At 39.1% G+C, this 19,823-nt stretch overlaps 2 protein-coding genes across 13 annotated transcripts in view; one reads left to right on the top strand and one right to left on the bottom strand.

Moving 5' to 3' along the window:
• GTPBP8 (GTP binding protein 8) overlaps positions 1-19,823 on the top strand; it is a 76,007-nt gene that overhangs the window by 11,164 nt on the left and 45,020 nt on the right. For 2 of the 7 annotated variants that reach the window (XM_072812069.1, XM_072812066.1), the window contains one exon: positions 15,566-17,043. The exons of 1 other annotated variant lie outside the window; for it this stretch is intronic. In XM_072812069.1, coding sequence (XP_072668170.1) covers positions 15,566-15,698 — 133 coding nt within the window. In that variant the 3' untranslated portion in view covers positions 15,699-17,043. Of the gene's footprint in view, positions 1-1,971; positions 2,369-9,651; positions 14,801-15,565; positions 17,044-19,823 lie in introns of those variants that run through there. 4 more of the 7 variants (XM_072812070.1, XM_072812067.1, XR_012024395.1 and 1 more) reach the window with 3 other exon arrangements.
• On the bottom strand, positions 3,592-19,495 carry NEPRO (nucleolus and neural progenitor protein). Of its 6 annotated transcripts, none has more exons than XM_072812062.1 (9): positions 19,288-19,495; positions 17,229-17,383; positions 13,883-13,962; positions 13,210-13,341; positions 12,708-12,785; positions 11,604-11,965; positions 11,395-11,456; positions 8,758-9,005; positions 3,592-3,927 (listed from the first exon to the last, which is right to left on the bottom strand). In XM_072812062.1, the coding sequence occupies exons 1-9, from the start codon at positions 19,388-19,390 to the stop codon at positions 3,744-3,746; spliced, it is 1,404 nt and encodes a 467-aa protein (XP_072668163.1). In that variant the 5' UTR covers positions 19,391-19,495; the 3' UTR covers positions 3,592-3,743. The 6 variants fall into 6 exon arrangements, with proteins under 6 accessions (XP_072668163.1, XP_072668161.1, XP_072668162.1 ...); XM_072812060.1 differs by lacking the exon at positions 3,592-3,927 and adding an exon at positions 5,500-6,736 and having other exon boundaries at positions 19,288-19,494; XM_072812061.1 differs by lacking the exons at positions 3,592-3,927; positions 19,288-19,495 and adding exons at positions 5,500-6,736; positions 18,699-19,146.

Raw genomic sequence — 19,823 nt, 5'->3', positions numbered from 1 at the left:
GATATAGTAAGATGAGTAGACAATAATAGACACAATAATGGTGATAATTTTTAAAAATAACAAAAGGTCTAAAGTATTAAGGTTGTTGAGTGTCAAAAAAAAAAAAACTAAAAAGATCAAAACTTTTAGTCTGGGAAATAAAAAGCAGAATAGAAGATATTCCAATGACATTTTCACAGAAATAGAACAATCTTAAAATTTGTATGGAACCACAAATAGCCAAAGCAATCTTGAGAAAGAACAAAGCTGAAGGTATCATGTTCCCTGATTTCAAACTATATTATAAAGCTACAGTAATCAAAAAAGTAGTACTGGCATACAAAAAAGATACATAGATCAGTGGAACAGAACAGCCCACCAATAATCCCACACATAAATGGTCACTATGACAAGCCAAGAATATACAGTGGGACAAGGGCAATGTCAGTAAATGGTGTCGGCAAAAGAATGAAACTTCGATTACAGTCTTATATTATACTCAAAAATTAACTCAAAATAGGCCGGAAGCCATAAAACTTCTAGAAGAAAACCTACACACTTAACATCAGACTTGGCAATGATTTTTTGGATTTGACACCAAAAGCAAAGGCAACAATAGCAAAAATAAACACAAGGGACTACACTGAACTGTAAAAAAGCTCCTGCACAGCAAAGGAAACCATCAGCAAAAGGAAAAGGCAACCTACTGAAAGAATTTGCAAATCATGTATCTGATAAGGGGCTTATTACATAACTCCTATAACTCAATAGCAAAAAAATAAAAAATAAAAATAGGCAGAGGATTTGAAGATATTTTTCCAAAGAAAGCAGACATATGACCAACAGGAGAAGATGAAAATATGAAAAGATGCTTAGCATCACTAACCATCAAGGAAATGCAAATCAAAACTGCAATGAGATACCACCTCACACCTATTGGAATGGCTATTATCAAAAAGGAAAAAAAAAAAAACAAATAATAAGCATTGGTGAGAATGTAGAGAAAAGGGAAACCTTGTGCACTGTTAGGAATGAAATCACTGCAGACATTATGGAAAACAATATGAGGTTCCTTAAAATATTAAAAAGAGAATTACCATATGATCCAAAAATACCACTTATAGGTATTTATCCAAAGAAAACAAGAACACTGATTGAAAAGATATATGCACCCCCACATTCACTGCAACATTGTTTACAATAGCCAAGATACCAAACAGCCTAACTGTCCATTGATAGATGAATGGACAAAGAAAGTGTAGTGTTTATGTATATACAATGGAATATAATTCGGCCATAGAAAAGAATGAAGTCTTGCCATTTGTGACAACATTGGTGGATTTTGAGGGGATTATACTAAGTGAAGTAAGTCAGGCAGAGAATGACAAATACCATATGATCTCACTTATATGTGGAATTTGGGAAACAACAAAAAAGCAAAATCATAAAGAGATGGGTGGTTGTCAGAGGTGGAGGATGGAGGATAGGGGATACAGGGAAGGGGATCAAAAGGTACAAATTTCCAGTTATAAAATAAGTCGTTGAAATGTAATGTACAACATGATGACTATCATACTGTGTTGCATATTTGAAAGTTGCTGAAAGCAAATCTTAGAAGTCCTCATCGTAAGAAAAAGAAAAATTAGGCCTGATGACAGATGTTAACTAGACTTACTGCAACCTTTTCACAATATATAAGAGTATCTAATCATTATGTTATACAACTGAAGCTAATGTGTCAATTCTACCTCAAAAATAAAAAACTTAATCTGGTTAATAAAAGGCAAATTGGTGGATAAGGTGAAATTTTTAGGATTCTGAGAATATGGATCATCATTTTTAAAATAGAAGAGGCTGGCAGAAGAGAGGAAAAATTAAGACATTATTTCATATATGAAACTCAAGAGTTTTAAAAGAGTTTTTAAGTTAGATGAATTCAGATACGTTACTACATCTGAAGTAAAGAAGAAAATTTTTCTTTTCTTTTCACAGTTCTGTGACCTATTCTGGAATCCATCTGTTGAGATGCTTTATTGCAAATATAACAGGAAATCTTAAGACTGATGGCCTCTAATTTAGCTGAAGATTCAAAATCCTTTATGCCAACTAGAGTTGAACACCTAGAATTTCAGCATTGTTTTAAATGTTGTGTACCTATTAATTTGCAGAAGGATCATTTTAACTTTAAAATCTGCATCTTGGGCAGCCCGGGTGGCTTAGCGGTTTAGCGCCGCCTTTGGCCCAGGGCCTGATCCTGGATACCCAAGATCGAGTCCTGCATTGGGCTCTCTGCATGGAGCCTGCTTCTCTCTCTGCCTGTGTCTCTGCCTCTCTCTCTCTTTCTCTCTGTGTGTGTCTCATGAATAAATAAATGAAGTCAATAAATCAATCAATCAATCAATCAATCAATCCTGCATCTTCCCAAACCAAGAATGAATTTGTGCTGGGAAAAAGAAGTTTATAAATAATAAATTATGCTATTCATTAGGACAGATACTGTTTTATTTTAACAGTTCCTATTTTAGCAATGTTCCTATTTTAACAAACTGGCAAACAAGAGCATATAGAAATCCATAATAGGAAACCTATTTAGTGCTACCTAGAGAATGGTTTGCTGTGTTTTTATTGGGCTTTTGCCTTTTAAAGACAATGTTTATTATGTATATTTAAGTATTAAAATGGAATAGTTAATAAAGGGGTTACTTTTCTGTTAAGCACTTATAGGGAGATGGAAGAGAAATGCTCCTCTCAATGCCTTATCTTTTTTCTGAGTCCTTACCTGAAAATAAAATAATATTCTTAGTAAATTTCAGTCAGTCCATGATGAGGCTGGAGTCATTCACCTTCAGATGAACACAGGATTCAGAATCAGAACACCAGAATTTAAGTTTCAGTTCTAATATTTATTATGTTGGGCCTTGGGCAGATTACTTGATTTCTCTGCCCTTCATTTATAATTTGCAAAGCTATAGAGATTAAAATGGTATTATATGTGTAAAATATATCTGTTTACAGATTTATAAAGTGAAACCAATCCAAGAAACAGCAAACCTCAGATTTATCACAGAAAACCTTCTGTCCTAGAGGAGAAAACATTTTCTTTAGTGAAAGACAAAATCCAAAAACCAGTTTTTTTGAGAAAACTGGTATTTGCAAAAGGCGAGAAAAAAGTTGATCGGCCTGTTTAGAATTGGTACAGTAAGATTCAGAATGGAAAGATAAAGCCTTCCTTTGAGCTAAAGTTAACAGAAAAGATTTTTATGAAGATGCTACTGACCTATTCATGTAAGTAAGTGGCTTAGCTTTTCAAACTGAGAGTGAATATTAAAAGATTATTGCAGTAGCCCCAGATAAAACCTTAAGGCTGTAAAACAACTTTGGGGTTCTTTAGGGAAATTCAATTATGAATATATTTTCATAGTTGATAGCACTGGTCTGTTCTAACCAGCAGTGTTTTAAGCTCAAACAAACAAAAAAAAAACTTTAGGTATTCACAAAGTAAAATATATGGTAACAGTAGAATGATCTTAGAAGTCATCATTTTGCCTGCCAGTGTTACTTTACTGCTCGTCTTAGCCTTGGTTCTCCTAAAAGCAGAGTCCAAGACAAAAGTTTGCATTCAATCATTTATTTGGGAAGTGATTCCAGGGAACAGGAGCGATGAAGAAAGGAAACAGAAGGAAGGAGAGTCAATCAAGGATGGAGGAGTCGGACATCACATAAGTACTAGTCTTGATCTTGAGGGACCTTCTAGAAGAGGAGCCTTAGGAAATGTGCCTCTGAGTTGTCTTTGAAGTGGCCTTCTCCCCAATTCTTCCAGTTTGTGCATGCCTAAGTGCCAAGTAGTTCTTGCAACTTGTCAGAAGGAGCAGGAAGTGAGGGGTCTCTGGAACAGGAGGCAAAGTGCAGTTGTCCACTCCTGCTGGAAACTGGTTGGCACAGCAGTGGCTGAAGTAAAAAAGCTAAGTGGATTTAGAATGGGAGGCCTCAGCATAGTGCTCTTACGAATGAGAGGAGTGTTTTAATGCTACTAGGGCAGGAAAATACAGTATTCACTGTGATAACACACTAACAGGAGTTTTCTTGGAGGGCCTGGGGCGTGGGGTGAGGAACAGAGGGAAAGGAATAAAGAGAATCTTAAGCAGGTTCCATACCCATCACAGAGCCCAACATGGGACTCAATCTCACAACCCTGAGATCCTGACCTGAGCTGAAATCAAGAGTTGGATGCTTAACTGAGCTACCCAGGTGCCCCACTAACAGAAGTTTCTAATCTAATTTACTACTAATATATGGTTTGTATATCACAGATTTCACTTTTTAAAATTTAAAACATTAGAATTCTAAGTTGTTTGGAAAGATTAGCTGATCTAGAGTAGGGGAGAAGGAGGAGATGAAGAAATTTACTCCAAAGGAACATTAATGAAGTACAAGGCTTTCTAGTTTTACCTCCTTAGACAATTTACTGAACACTGGTTTTTCCACTGAGGGATAATCTCCAAAGTCTCTTTCAGCTGTCAGAGTTTATGATCCTTGAACTATAATGCCACTTCACATGAAGCAGTCTAAGCCCCAGGAACCTAACTCTGGAGTCATATGCAAGTAAAAGCAGAAACAAGATTGGACCTTAAATCTTAGAATCATAGAAGCTGATGGTTATTTCTAGACTGGTCATGAGATCTCCTTAGTATTATCTATGTTTTAAGGCACCAAGTAGCTTCTACCACTTGGTAGGAAGACAGGAAAAATATAAACAATGAAAAGTGACTAGAAATTAAGGACTTTGAAGTAAATCAAGATGTTTAGCAAGGCTTCAGGAAAGAAAGAAGCTGAAGCAGTGTTTAACTCTGCTTCGCTGGCTATTTGCATCAAAATCATCTAAGCTCCTTGTTACAAATGCAGGCTTCTGGGCACCTGGGTAGCTCAGTCAGTTGGGAGTCTGACTCTTGATCCCAGCTTGGGTTTAGATCTCAGGGTCATGAGGTCATGCAGGCTTCTGTCCTCATCCCCTGGCTGTGTTTATCTGTCTCTTCAGAAAGGTATCTGCATTTTTAAACAACCCACCAAGTGATTCTCAAAACAGCACAATGTATGAGAACCACTAGTATAGATAAGCAGGAAAATGTACGGAAAGAATAGGCCAAATAAAGAATGGAAAGGAAATAGAGTGATGGTGGCCAAGGAAAAGATGTGGTACATACCAGGCACTGTTTTATTTTTCTATAAATCTACATGTAAGATAAAACTTAAGGCTACAGACTTCTTAACAAATAGCTTACTGACCTAATTCTAGTAAACTAGACCATTCAAAAATACATACGATTTGCCTTGAGCAACAGTGCTAACAGTATACAAATGTCAGATGACAGCATCAGCACTAAATTATAAATTTATGTGTGACCTCACTCCTGGGTCTATTTTGTGTCAGCTAAGTTTTATTTTTTTCATTTGACTTTCTCATCTATTTCTACTTTGTTTTCCTGTTGTATTTCAGGTATAATAACCACATGTCACATTACATCCTTTTTGAAAAAGTTTATTTAGAATCTGTCACTAGCACCCAAATAAATAAACCAAAACCAAAAACAAAACAAAACAAAAAAGCCAAAAACTTTTGGAGAACTCTGTAAATTCTCCTGTGAGATGCCCTTCTGTGAGATAAAGTGAACAAATGAAGTAAACTAATGGCATGACCAGTCTCCCTGATAATACAATTAGTGGCAAAATTTTTAGTCCCTTGTGATGATGGATTCTAATATGTAATCAAGATAGCACAGGCATTGGAAGCTACAAACAGTGTTCAGCGGTGGATTTACTTTACCTACAAATGGAGCCAGTAAGACCAAAGTGACCTTTTAAGCACTCCTTGATATTTCCCACTCCACTCAACTCCCCATATACCTGAAGGCACAGAGTAGGTTTTTATAAACCTATTCACTCATTCACTCAGTTCTTAATTCTGTTGTTCCAGGGATCCACCAGCTTTAATCAAGGAATTATATCTGCTTCTCAAAGACAGGATATGGTAGTTTCTTCATCTTAACCCCTGGTACAAAGTTAAAAGTCAAAATTTGACTAATAGTCAAATACTTGTCAGTTAAATGACAGTTACTATAAACGTTTATTGAACGGAAATGAACTGCTGTACAATGTTATACTAAAGAAGCTCCTCTCTGAGTACCTCTTAGCACTTCCAAGTCCTTGCAGATTTTTTTTTTAGCAGTTTCACATAAAATAGCAGAAAACTGGACCAGTTTGTTAAGCACTTAAATGTGAGCACTCATATTTGAGCATCTAAACTCCCATTAAAGCAAAAATATCATCAATGTCATCTGTCTCCTTAATGGTTCCTGATGTATTATGTTTGTCCATTTGCATCATTTTCCATGAATCAGTTTCATTTTCATTGCTTCCTATAAGGTTTTCATGAATTTGTTTCTTTTTAGTTTGTATGACAGGGTCTGAAACTCTGCTACTCAAGAGTTGCTTACTATTAGGGTAGAGATCAGTTCTATGAACTGTACAGTGTGAGAGTCTCCATTTACTGCTATCTGTAGCATTCTGAGTCCCTTGAGGGGACTGCTGAATTTCTTTTGAAAGAGTCAATTGCAACTTTCTCTGCGGTTTCCTCTGTCCCAGTAAAAATCTATTCTGAGATCTTCTTCGTCTCACAAGACGCTCTGAAGTTTTGATTCCTGAGCCACGAAGAAGGCAGTTGCAAATAGAGGTTTTTATGCATTCTAATTTCTTTGGCAAACTTTAAAAGACAGCAAGAGAAAGGAAAAATCTGGGATTAAGACATAGAAAAACATTTTCAAAAACTTTTGTCTCTATTTTACCAACTCCCAAAAGAAAAGTACACAATTTATCTACAAGTCCTATGCCTACAAGTGTACAACCCCAGAATCATCACAAAAAATATGAAAATAGGAGCTTCAACCCAAATCTGTGTTTTCAGAGCAGAGCTTCCCTGTTGATTCAGGGTGTAGCCAAGTATGCCCCCATTACGTTCCCAACATAAAGTAGCTCCTACAACTGCCTACCAAGACAGCTGAATGGTGAGATCCCTCCTTACTTCAGTGTCACAGCTTTTCCCTGATAAGTGCTAAAGTTCATAGCGTAATAGTGGAGCTGGGGAAAGGATATATCACAAATAGAACAATCTGCCTGGATGCAGTAATGCGTTTCTGGATAAACAACTTCATGTTGTAGCTGAGAATGAACAAGTGGAAAGGAATAAAAGTGGAGGAGGGAGTTTATCTAAGAATGAGAAGACAGAGCTGCTGACATAGACCACCTACACCTTGGGCTACCCTAATTGTGACTCATACTTCGTTTCAAGTTGGGGAATTCAGAATTCAAATAGCTGATTAGTTTAGGTGTTTTGCTTCTGAATAAGGTATGGTGATAAGGTACATCAGTGCCTTGCTAACTGCCTCACTGTGATAGATTTCAAAAGATTAGCATGGGTCTGTAACTTATGCCCTGTCACCCTCCCCTTTTTCCTTTTTAAATAAATATGTAACTTTGAGGAAGCTCTTTATAATGTAGTAGTTCAGGAGGATCAGTTTCTAAACACTTTTCTTGTCTTACTGTAAGTGACGATTTTTAAGTGGGGAAGAGGGTAAGCGTACTTCCTAACTGAAATGGAAATAGAAGAAAAACAAAAACGGAAGAATCAGAGGATCTGAATTGAGTTCTAGATCTCCAGCTGTTAACAATCTGAGAAAAATCCCCTATGTCCTCAGCTACAAAATGGGAGTAATACTGCCTACTTCACAGAGTTATCATGGACATTAAGTAAATTTAAAATGTACTGTAATATATAACATACTGAAGCAGCAAAACAGGGCAGTACTAAAGAGCAGTATTTTTGTGGGGTAGGGAATAAGGTTTAACCAAATACCACTTTGTTACCATTCTCATTAACTCTTAAAATATATTATCTGTATCTCATCTACCCCTTCTCCATCTCAGGCTGAGTTTTCACCCTAGAATAGATCCTTTTTAGATGCTAGAGATCTTTAAATGACTCTAATGTAGAAATAGTTCCAACAATTCATTCATTCCTTAGGAATACTTAACTTCTCCTACAGCTCTTAATCAAAACTTGCTTTTGTGATCTTTAGAGCCATTTCTGTCGAAAATTGTTACCATGGGCAGGCATCTATTAGTGTCTCAATAAAAATATAAAACCCTAAAGTGTCTAACTTCATTGTTATGTTTCAAGTAATACTGGCTCACATCCTTAAGCAGTTCTACGAATCTAAATCAGGAAAAGGGAGAAATCAATATATGGAGAATTGGGCACCCATGAATGAACATTGCCTGACCCAAAACCCAGAGTCTGGTGTGTGTCCTTGTAAGAGGCAGACACTTCTCTCACACCCTCATCCTGCTGCACGAGGTGGGCAGACTGGCTGTCTCCTAGTAGAGTGAGAACTAGAGCTAGTGCTCCATGAGGATTAAATCTGTCTTACACAACCTATCCCCAGGCTTAGCATGCCATAGACACTCCTAAGGCTTTCTGAATGAACACATGGAATGGTGAAGAATATAAATGAATACATCCAATTAACCAAGTTAACTTTCTTCCTCCCAATGATACAGCTGTACCCAACAAAAGCAAACAAAATTGCAGTTTGAATAGATCCTTCTCTTAGCCCCTCTAGGGCTACTGGACATTCCATTTTTTAAAAAGCTGACTTGAATATATATACTTTTGCCCTAAGTAACAACAGAAAAAGTAAAGGAATATAATTTTTAGTATATACCTACCTATAGCCTTGAGCTTCCACATGTTTAAGCCGGTTACTTTTAAGAAGTTTGTTACCCAGAAAGGAGGCCTGAGCCTTGAGTTTTTTGCTCCTGCACCATAAAATCGCTGTTTGGATTTCTTCAGAAAGTTGAATGAAAGTCTCAGCCTCTCGAAATCTTTGCACAAAACTTTTGGCACTGGGAGTTCCTGTTGCTTTCTGAGGAGAATGTTTGGTTGCCTTTAGTTTTGACTGAGAACCTTTAGTCTCCTGAAATATGGAAAGGTGAGAAAAGTATATTGGATTTGCTACTGACTTGTAAATATATAACAACAGAGAAAAGTTGACTATGAAAATTAGAAAATGTCTTTTTAAAAGAAGGAAAACTTAAAGCTCACTGTGCTTTCCTTTGTCTTAAAAATCTTAATTTTTTACCCATCACTCCTAACACAAGATTTTTTCCCCTCTGTACAGCAAAGGTCCTATCTATAACTGAATTCAGACAGAAAATATAAATATTCTAACAGATATCTATTTAACCTATACATAAGAATGAAACTCTACATGAATAAATATTGGTCAAAGCCCATCTGGTAGGAAAAATAATCTCTGAAGAGCCCTTTTCCTTGATACTAATACACTACCACAAATTTGTCACTTACTTCTATACCCTGAGTTACTCCTCAATGATGAGTCATAAATGTTACTGAAAACGCACTAAGACAGGAATGATGCTGAATGTATGTTAAAAATGCTTAACTGAGCAACACACTTCCAATTCAGCCATCGTTTGATGTGTCACCTTTGTCTTTTCAACCCCCCTCTGTCAAGTAAAGTTTGAATTGTATCAACTTTTGTTGTTTATGAAAATGTGCCACTTACTAGGTCTGCTTTTTTTTTTTTTTTTTTTAACTAGGTCTGCTTTTATCTTTCATTCAAAAGTTGTTCCAAATTTCTCACTCTCAAGAAAAACATAAAAAGTAGAAAATATTGGGCAGCCTAGGTGGCTCAGTGGTTTAGCACCGCCTTCGGCCCAAGGCATGATCCTGAGGACCTGGGATCGAGTCCCACGTCGGACTCCCTGCATGGAGCCTGCTTCTCCCTCTGCCTGTGTCTCTCTCTGTCTCTCATGAATAAATAAATAAAAACTTAAAAAAAAAAAAAAAGAAAATATAAAAGTAGAGACCTATCAATATTGTGTACTGCTGACTTGATAAAAGAAATCTGACCTTAAAAGGAAGCTGAGCCTGTTAGTGCTAATTGCTCAAACTGTGGTAGTGACTAGTCATGAATAGGGGCTGCTGACCAACCAAACTGCTTCACAACCAGCTCACCCAGGAACAGCTGGATGGGACTACAGAACTTTCAAGGATCAGAGAGCCATAGTTCTAGAGACAGAGTTGAGAAAACGATTTGGGGGACTGATATAATGGTAAAGAACAAAGACTGTGAACCCAAACTGCCTGCGTTCAAATCCCAACTCTGCCCCGTATTTGTGGTATGCCTGAGCAAGTTTCTTGTCCTATCCAGGCCTCGATTTTCTCACCTGAAATATGGAAACAATAATAACAGCAACAACCTTACAAGGCTTTTGTAAGGATTGTAGGAACTAATAATACACGCAAAGCATTTCAAGAGTAAATGAAATATATGTATTAGTATTATTATGACTATCATGATGATGATGGAACTCATATATTGGACAGAATATAAATCTAAACTAGACACCTTGTAAACATTCAAGAAAGTACTCTGACTTATCAGAAATTATTAAGAGTTCTTAAATAGAAAAAAAGAAATAATCCATGCAGAAAACCAGGAGAAAACAATCTGAGAAGGACAGATGGTAATAAGTCAAGTAGTTACCACATGAAAGAGGGTGAGAGACACTAAGAGGAATCATGTTAAAGCTTAAACTGGGAAAGAGAAACCTCGTGACAAAAAATGAGGATGACAGTAACAATGATGACAGTAGCTAATGACATCTAACATCAGTTAAGAGCTTATCATACTCCAGTCTCTTTGCTGAACACTTTACATGCATTAAAACTACATAACCCTATGAGGTGCATACTATATTAGAAAAAAGAGGTGTGGGCGGGTCAAGAAACTTACATAAGGTCACAACTAAAGCCAGGACTAAAACCATTTCTGTCTGACCACAAAGCTAATACTCTTTTTTTTTTTTTTAATTCTATTCATTTATTAAAGAAAGAGATTAAGCGGGACAGGAGCAGAGGAAGAGGGAGAGGGACAAGCAGACTTCATACTGAGCACAGAGTGCAACTCCCAGGGCTTGGTCCCAGGACCCCGAGATCTTGACCTGAGCTAAAATCAAGAGTAAGATGCTTGACTAACAGCCACCCAGGTGCCCCCAAAGCTTATTCTCCTAATATATTCCACACCTATAATGGATCCTAGGAACACTTTAAAATTCCAGTGAACTCTGAATAGAATGTTTTTAAAAGCATTCTATAACCTGATTTTAGACCCCTGGGAGTACTTCTATTCATTCAGAAGCATAGGCTGGGAACTATAATAGCACTAAACTAAGAGCTGGGGATAAAAACAAAGATTCGATCTCTGCCCTTGGTTAAGTGGCATCTACTCTACAAATCAGCAGAACTCATAAGCCATAGTAATTATAAGCCAGACAAACCTGCATAGCTTTGTGTTTCAGCTGTTTGCAGAAAACTCTCACGTCAAATTCTGATGACTTTTCTGCAGAGATAGAGAGACCGCAGATACAAAAGCTTAGGCATACTATTTCAAATCAATGAATTCTTAAGTATATGATATTTCTTGCCAAATTACTACAAAAGAAATAAAGAGAATTTTAAGAGTATGTGTTATATCAAAGCAAATTACCTTTGATGATTTTCTTATTCTTTATTGGCTGCCCAAGATCCACAGTATTCTGTGTACTGATCCTCATTTCTTTAGCTTTTTTGGAAATTCTGAGCACAGTTTCTTTGTTAGACATCAGTGATTGCTCTTTTGTTAAAAACAGTTTATTTAACAATTTAGTTACTCCTTTAGCTGCAAAAGCTGTAGGCATTTTTTTCTTACAGATTTCAAAATAGGGCTGTCCTAAAAATTCAGCAATATCAGAAGGAAAGGTAAAATCTTTGAAGTAAGGCAGTGGTTGAATCCTAGAGACCTCCTGAAGCAATATGAACAATGGCTCATATAAAGAGGTCAGCCTTTTCAAAATACCTTTATAGAGAACCCTAGGAAAAAACATAGGAAGTCATGAATTAGCCAGTAATTATAATTTGCAAATTATGTAATATCTACAACAGATTCAAAGCTGAAAATAAATGTGTATCAGTCTGCCACTATAGATTTAAAAAAAAAAAAAAAAGGCTCCAGCACATATTTGCAGAGTCAGATTAGTCTAACCCAAACAGAAAAAAAAAAAAAAAAAATGTTACTTAAAACTAAATAAAGTACTAAATGGAAAGAGGTCTCAAAGGATATGCATCAACATCTTATGTGTGGGTTTAGCTAGGTGGTGAGATTTTAGGCAAATTTCAGGTTCTTCACATCTTCTCTATTCTTTTGGAATGTGTCTAAATAAAGCATGTATTATTATTATTATAATCAGTAAAAATTAAAGCTGTCTTTATTACAGAAAAGAATAAAGCATGTATTATTATTATAATCAGTAAAAATTAAAGCTGTCCTTATTACAGAAAAGAATAATATGTTAGCTATTGGTAATTCTAATGTCGTTACCTCTAAGAATAAGCAGAATAAACAAGAAGATTGGAAATAGTACTTGAGAAACCCAGGTTAAGACATCAAAGACCTGACCAAACACGTAGGTTCCCAATCCACCCCAAATAAACTCTGATCAAGTGAAGAAATGGAACCCCTACACCATTAACATCCCATGGGAAAACAAATAAGAAAACCTAGGCTGAGTTAGATGAAAAAAATTATTTCAAAGGTCTGTACATACATACATACCATAATCTGCTCACCAGCCCAACCATCACAAGGTTTAAAATAATGAATTCTTGCAAACCTAGATGTTTCACAGTCAAGCTGGAGAATCAAGTTAAAGTTGGAAAACAAAACCAAAGTAATTTGGGTTTTATAAATTATATTTATGAAAGAAACAGATTGGAAATAGAATTTTCTTGAAGAAATTCAGCTTTAAACATGTTCTATTTCAGTCATGGAAACTTTAAAAAAAAATAAAATAATATGCACTCTGCTAGAGCTCTCATTATTTAGCTTCTATGACTAAGAATTTCTGTCAATGCCCTTAGGGTAATATGTGCTAGATGAAGACTGGCAGTCTCTGGCAATGGCTCTATCAGGCAATTCCTAGGAAAAGGAGGCCAAGAAGCAAAATTTTAATAGGTTATAACTTCTACAAACCTCCTAGCTTTCAAACAGAAATACTATTAAGTATATCCAAACAATTCCAATTCAGAAGAAAGCATTTTAGTTAATTTAAGGATACAGAAATGTCTTGCAGCAACAGTCCAAGCAGCGAAGTAACAACTTGCAGGCTCCCAAAATCTTCATGAGCACCAATTCGACCACTGGTTGGCTGGGAATAACACATGCTTTGGTAGTTACTGGCTGGTTTTTGCTTCACAAAAATGGAAAAGAATGTTACTTTCATTCTTAAAGTTCATCAATTGTAAAGTACAGTTTTCAAGTGCAGATGAGCTAGAAGCTCAATTTGAAGTAGTTACGTTCAACAATGACTGGTAGATTATGTAATAATGTTTCAATATAATCAACCCTACCCCTGTCATGCCAGTCCCTCCCACTGAGGAGAGAATATCACAAAAACCATGTGTCCCTTATTTTTTCTTTTAAAGATGTAATTATTCATTCATTAGAGACACAGAAAGGCAGAAACACAGGCAGAGGGAAAAGCAGGCTCCTCGCAGGGAGCCTGATGTGGGACTCAATCCCGGATCGAGGATCATGCCTTGAAGTAGCTCAACCCCGGAGCCACACAGGTGTCCCCTAGGTGCCCCTTATTAAAACAAAATTTGTAAAGCTCCCCTGTTGGGTTATATCCCAGCACCAGGCAAAGAAAAGTCCCCAAAGGGTGATCATATTGAAGACCATGAGTTCCCAACCCACCACAAAGCCCATCAGAAAGCATCTGGACCACTTACTTGGAAGAAAACAACTCAGACAGATGTTGAATTGAACCCTCCAATCCCATGTTTTTCAAACGTTTTAAACATTGTTCAACCTGAGAGGGGAAGAGCAGCTCAAATTCATATAATACAGACATGGCCATTGATGTGACCAGGAAAGCAAAGAAATGCAAAAGTTAAAAGTATGGAAATATACTGAACACCAGAGAATAGCTTTATTTTAGGGTAGTCTACCCCAAAAGCAATTGTTCCTGCTTAAAAATTTGAAATTAACCCAGCCAAACATATGTCTCAAGTTATAACTAAGAATTTACTATATGCCAGGATGTGATTGATGCTATAAAGTGCATCAAAGTAAATACGAGATTATTCTCAAACTATTAAAACAAGATAGTAAGTTAATTAACTACTAAATTTCAACAGTTTGTAAATGGCCACAGAAATGAGGCAAGTGACAGATTTTACAAATCACTTTACAAATGCATACTGAACATCTACTATTTCCAAGGTATGCTAGGAAATAAAGTAGTATATAAGATACTTCTCATTCTCTTGTTATAAAAATCTAGTAGTAAAAATAAGACATATAAAGTATTTAAATACTAAAATAAAAGATATGCCTTCTTTAAAATTGCAATCCCCTCAGCACTCTTCCTTTTCCTGCTTTATTTTTCTTCATGGCACTTACCACCATCTGACATTTGATCAACTGACTAATTGACTGATGGTCTTTCTCCTCTCAACTACAATGTAAGCTCCATGAGGGCAATATATTTCATCTATTTTATCCCCCACTCTAACTCAGTACTTAGCACAGTGTTAAGTAGGCACCTAACAGCATTTTTATCTTAAAAAAAAAAAAAAAGTAAGAGCTATCCATTATGCAAAACGTGGTAAGAATTCTATAGTCCTCAGGAAATACCACATAAAGGGCATGTACAGGACTGCATCTGGATTTTGAGGGTCTAAAATCTGAATGGGGCACTGATACTAGCAAAGATATCTTGCCAAAGCCACATACATACTAATGAAAATTTTCAGAATTGATTCTATGATAACAGCATAGTTTTCAGAACAAGGGAGGCAACAATCTTCAAATTTTGAGGTTAGCACCTATCTTCAGTTTTTAATTTTGGACACTATACTTTGAGAGAAGTATTGACAAACCAAGATGGTAAAATTAACTTGGGAAATATAGTATGTGAGCTATGGTTCAAAACAAATAAGGGAAAATAATTTTGAGAATTGTAGCAAGGCAAAGAGAACTGAAACAACCTAAGAACAGTCTTCATATACCAAAAGTATTATACAGAAAGGGGAATCAAGACTATTTTCTGTGCTGTATGTATGGGAACATTAGAGGGATGCATGCTAATTCTACTACTTAGCTTTCCTTGAAGGGAGAAAAAAGTCAAGTGGATGACAGTAATGTGTAAATAGTGAAATGTTAAACAGATAGAAGGCAGTAGTAGGAATGGGGATAGTAGCTGCAGCAGCATAAAACACATTCCCTATAGTAGGGAGCACAAACTGTACACAAATAACTGCCACATGCAGACCATACTCAATATCATAAGAGAAGCACAAAGGGGAATCCCAAATAGCCCACAGTCATAAAAGAGGAGTTAACTATATTAATAATCAAAAAATGCAACTTAAAATGAGATTATCACAATATGCCCTCCTGTTACACCATAGGAAGACGTTTATCAATGCCAGATGGCGGCTTGGAATGGGACTTGCAGGATGGGAAGTCCTTTACCAGGCATCAGATGGGCTGGGCATTCTAAACATACAGGACCAGGTAAGCAAAAGTCAGGGGAGAAAATGAACATGGTGATCAGGGGAACTCGTGAAGAGTTCAGGTTGCCTAGAATATAAAATATATGAAAGTGAGAGAGAAGCCTGAGCTAAAGAAAACTGAAAAGGCCAGATCATGGAAGATCTTATAAGTCAAGCTAAGAGGTTTCATCTTTATTCAGGAGAACCATTAGAAAAAAATCAAAGCTATTTTTTAGGATGATTAACCTGGCTTTGCATATGGAATATGCCAGAGTATAGTAAAGACTGGAGTTGAGGAAAGATCACTTAGGATAGCAAGGCAACTGAAAGTTGACAAGGTCTGAAAAAAGAAGATGCAGCCAGAACTCAAAATGGGTCTAGATGCAGAGGAAGTTTTGACTGATCAGTTGACTGAATGGGAGAGCCAAATAAAAGGAAGAAGCAGAGAAAACACCAAATTTTTCTGATTGAATAATTATTTACAGCTTGGAAGCCAGAAGGAAAAAATAGGTTCAATCTGTATGTTCAACATGAAATACATTCAAGTGTGGTTTTATAAGACTCGTGCAGAGATAAAAAAAGCTGCCCCAGAGAAGAAAACTTAAGAGAAAGACCATGCTCCCAGATCTTTCTTTGATGAAGAAATCTCCATTCTTTTGCTTTAGGTAATAGGAGTGGAAAATTAACCAGAGAGCACAAATCTGTGAGGTTAGAGAACATGTCTGTCTTTTTCACCCCTGTATACTGAGCACCAAGCACAGTGCCTGGCACATAGAAAGTTATAAAAAAAAATACCTGCAGAATGAATAAGGTGAATGAATGAATGAGCTTATAAGGAACCCAGCTTAGACTTGACTATATGATGTAGTCCCTAACAAAGAGGACCCATTTTGTCTTAAACTCTAAAAATTATAGGAAACCACTTTCCATAACTTGTTATATAACCATTCAGTCTAATATATTACTGATTAGATTATGTGCCCCACAGCACACAACTTTTGTTTTTATGATTTCAGGATTTTTTTTTTTTTTATTTATTTATGATAGTCACACACAGAGAGAGAGAGGCAGAGACATAGGCAGAGGGAGAAGCAGGCTCCATGCACCGGGAGCCCGACGTGGGATTCGATCCCGGGTCTCCAGTATCACGCCCCGGGCCAAAGGCAGGCGCTAAACCACTGCGCCACCCAGGGATCCCGATTTCAGGATTTTTATTGTGTTCAGAAAATTCTCTTAATCCAACACTTTATCTTGCTCAAATCACTGTATCTGTGAACTAGGCAAAAGCACTGTAATTTATTACAGATTACATATAATGAAGAAAACTTTTCATGAAAATTACCCACTAGAAACAAGACTGAGAAAGAATTAAACATGGTTCCTTTCTGAATAAATTGGTTTTTGAAATGCTTTCCGGGGAAACAAAAATGAAAGTCCACAGGCAGTTGTGGACTAAAGATCTATTGAATCACAAGTAATTGAGTTTCCCTAAATAACAAAGTATTATATTAGGTGGCAGTGTGATCTCATTTTCATCAAGTAAACATGTTGAGTCTTTAACACAAGGCTGCCTCCTTACCTGTTTGAGGGCTAAATGGGGCTTGTGGCGCCCCATTCTGTTGTGATTGCTGTAAAGGACTGCGCATAGCACATCTGTTTCTGCATCTAAGGTTTGGCTCTTCAGTGACAGTATAACAAGACCGCATTCTCTAATTACAGCTGCAACACAGAGGTCTAAACCAGAGATATTAATAAGACTTAATAAGTATCTCTACATTAAGTTTATTATGTAAAAATACTCTGAAGGAACATCTTTCCTTATTAAGTGGATTAAAAACAAACAACTTAACTATAAGAACATAATGAACAATTCTAAGTGAGAAGATAGAAAATGGTGGCCGATGAGATAAAAGTCCAGAAATCACTGAGAGAGCATCTGTTAGTGTCTTTGTATCCTATGTTATTATGATTTTTATTAATCTTTCATATGAATACTTTGCAATCATTTGGTGTATACTTACACCTAAGTACCTTGACAGTGGGGTATGTGTTATAAACTTGTCTAAATCCCCTATTTTAGGGGCAGCCCGGGGGGCTCAGTAGTTTAGCCCTGCCTTCAGCCCAGGGCGTGATCCTGGACACCCGGACCGAGTCCCGCATGGGGCTCCCTGCAGGGAGCCTGCTTCTCCCTCTGCCTGTGTCTCTGCCTCTCTCTGTGTGTCTCTCATGAATAAACAAATAAAATCTTAAAAAAAAAAAAATCCCCTAGCAAGACAGATTGGATAAACTCCTATTCTTAAAAGCAAAGGTGCTGTATGCGGGTACTACTTTTAGGTAAGGATATACTCAGAAAAGAGAAACCACTGTGGCAACTGCAAGTTACACTGGTGAATGCCTGACTGAACACGGGGTGCTCAGCAGGAGGAAGGAACGGCTTCCTAGTCTCAAAGGCTGTGAAGCAGAAGCTGGAGTTAATGTCTCCGTGGCAGTAAGGATGGCGCCAGCTTCCCAGATGGATGTAATACAAAGACGGATTCCTGTAGAACAGGACTCTAAGAAACCAGAATGGACCGCTCTGAGGAGCTGCTGAATTTCCAGGCCTCACAGAAATCCTGTTAAAGAATTTTTGAATTGAAGAAGAGGCAAAATGAATCATTGCACAGGCTGGGTGGCTGGTGAGATGGGTGTGAGGATTTGATAGGTTGTACTTAATGCTATCACTTGAGGGTCTATTCACCGTACAGGCCCTGTTCCAAACACTTTATAACAGTGACTCTTCCTCCAAACAGCCCTATGAGGCAGGTACTATTTTTACCTGCACTTGAAAATGAGCCGAGGCACAGAAGGGTTACACGACACCCCCGGCCTGCCCGCGCCCGCAGAGCGAAGTGCCAGGATTCAAACCCAATTTGGCTCCTGAGCCAAGCTCCCAATACTGGGCCCTCCTGCCTAAAAACAGGTACCATGGCTAAAACACTTTGGTTTAGGAGCACGCTCCCCTCATAACATCACTAGATGCTAACAGCCAGGGAGAGGTCGGAGGACTTACCCCGATTGATTGATTGATTTTTAAAGATGTTACTTATTTATTCATGAGAGACACAGAGAGAGAGGCCGAGACCCAGGCAGAGGGAGGAGCAGGCTCCAGCTGGGAGCCCGACGCGGGACTCGATCCCGGGTCCCCAGGGTCACCCCCCGGGCTGCCCCGAACCCCGTTTCACAGCTAAGGACCCGGGGGCCTGAACGATCGCAGGGTAAAGGCGGCGGCCCCGGCGCCCTCGTGGGAGCTCAGCGCAGCCTGCAGGGCGAACGGGGCGGCTGGCGGCCCGCGGCACAGGGCTTCCGGGCAGCACTCCTGCCCAAGGCGAGCTGCACCGCCTCTTCGCCCCCTGCGCGCGGGGCTGGCTCCGGCCAGGCCGTGCGGGCGGCGTCGTGGGTCTAGTGAGCGACTCCAGAGCGAGCCACGGGCCCGTGGGGCTGCCGGCATCACCGGCCGCCGGGAGCCCTCGGCGCGGTCCTGCCCCGCGCCCCTTCCCAGAGACCCGCGGGCGCAGGAAGTCCCGCCCCCCGCGCACGTGCGCCGGGCCCGCCGGACACCGCCTCCGGAAGCGTGTGCCGGCCGCGGGCCCCTCACTCACTCAGGGCGGCGTCGGGGTCCCGGACGGTGACCACGCTGCTGCTCCCCGCCCTCGGGATTCTCACGCGGTTCCACGGCTCCGGGCCCGCCAGCACCGTAGCCATCTTGGGAGGCCCGGGAGGGGCTCGGAAGGGCGGAGCTGGGCGAGACCTAACGGAGCGACCGAGGGAGGAGAGAAGGGAGGAAATCGGGGGGAGAAAGAAGGCGAGGGGCGGGCCCCGGGGGCGGGGGCCGGGCGTGGGGGCGGGGCCCGGGCGGGCGTGGGGGCGGGGCGAGGGGCGGGGCCTTGGCGAATCGTGGACCAAATCCAGTGGCCTGGAAAGGACGGTCGTCCAGTCCCTGGTCACCGAAACCTGGCCGCGGGTCCGAATCCCCCGGGGAGGGGCGGGGGGAGGCTCCGTCCCAGTCCTACTCAGTCAGATTCGCCGAAGAGGGTAGGAGTCTGCCTTGTATTGAGGCTTCCTTACGGGGACGTTCGGAATTACTTAAAGGCATTTTACAGGTGTAGACCCGGAGGCCGCCCGTACACCCCCATTC

The sequence above is a fragment of the Canis lupus genome, chromosome 35 (genome assembly GCF_048164855.1).
Source record: "Canis lupus baileyi chromosome 35, mCanLup2.hap1, whole genome shotgun sequence".
Classification (NCBI taxonomy): Eukaryota; Metazoa; Chordata; class Mammalia; order Carnivora; family Canidae; genus Canis; species Canis lupus.
The sequence above is the reverse complement of the archived record's forward strand: the minus strand, read 5'-3'. Positions and strand labels throughout refer to the sequence as shown.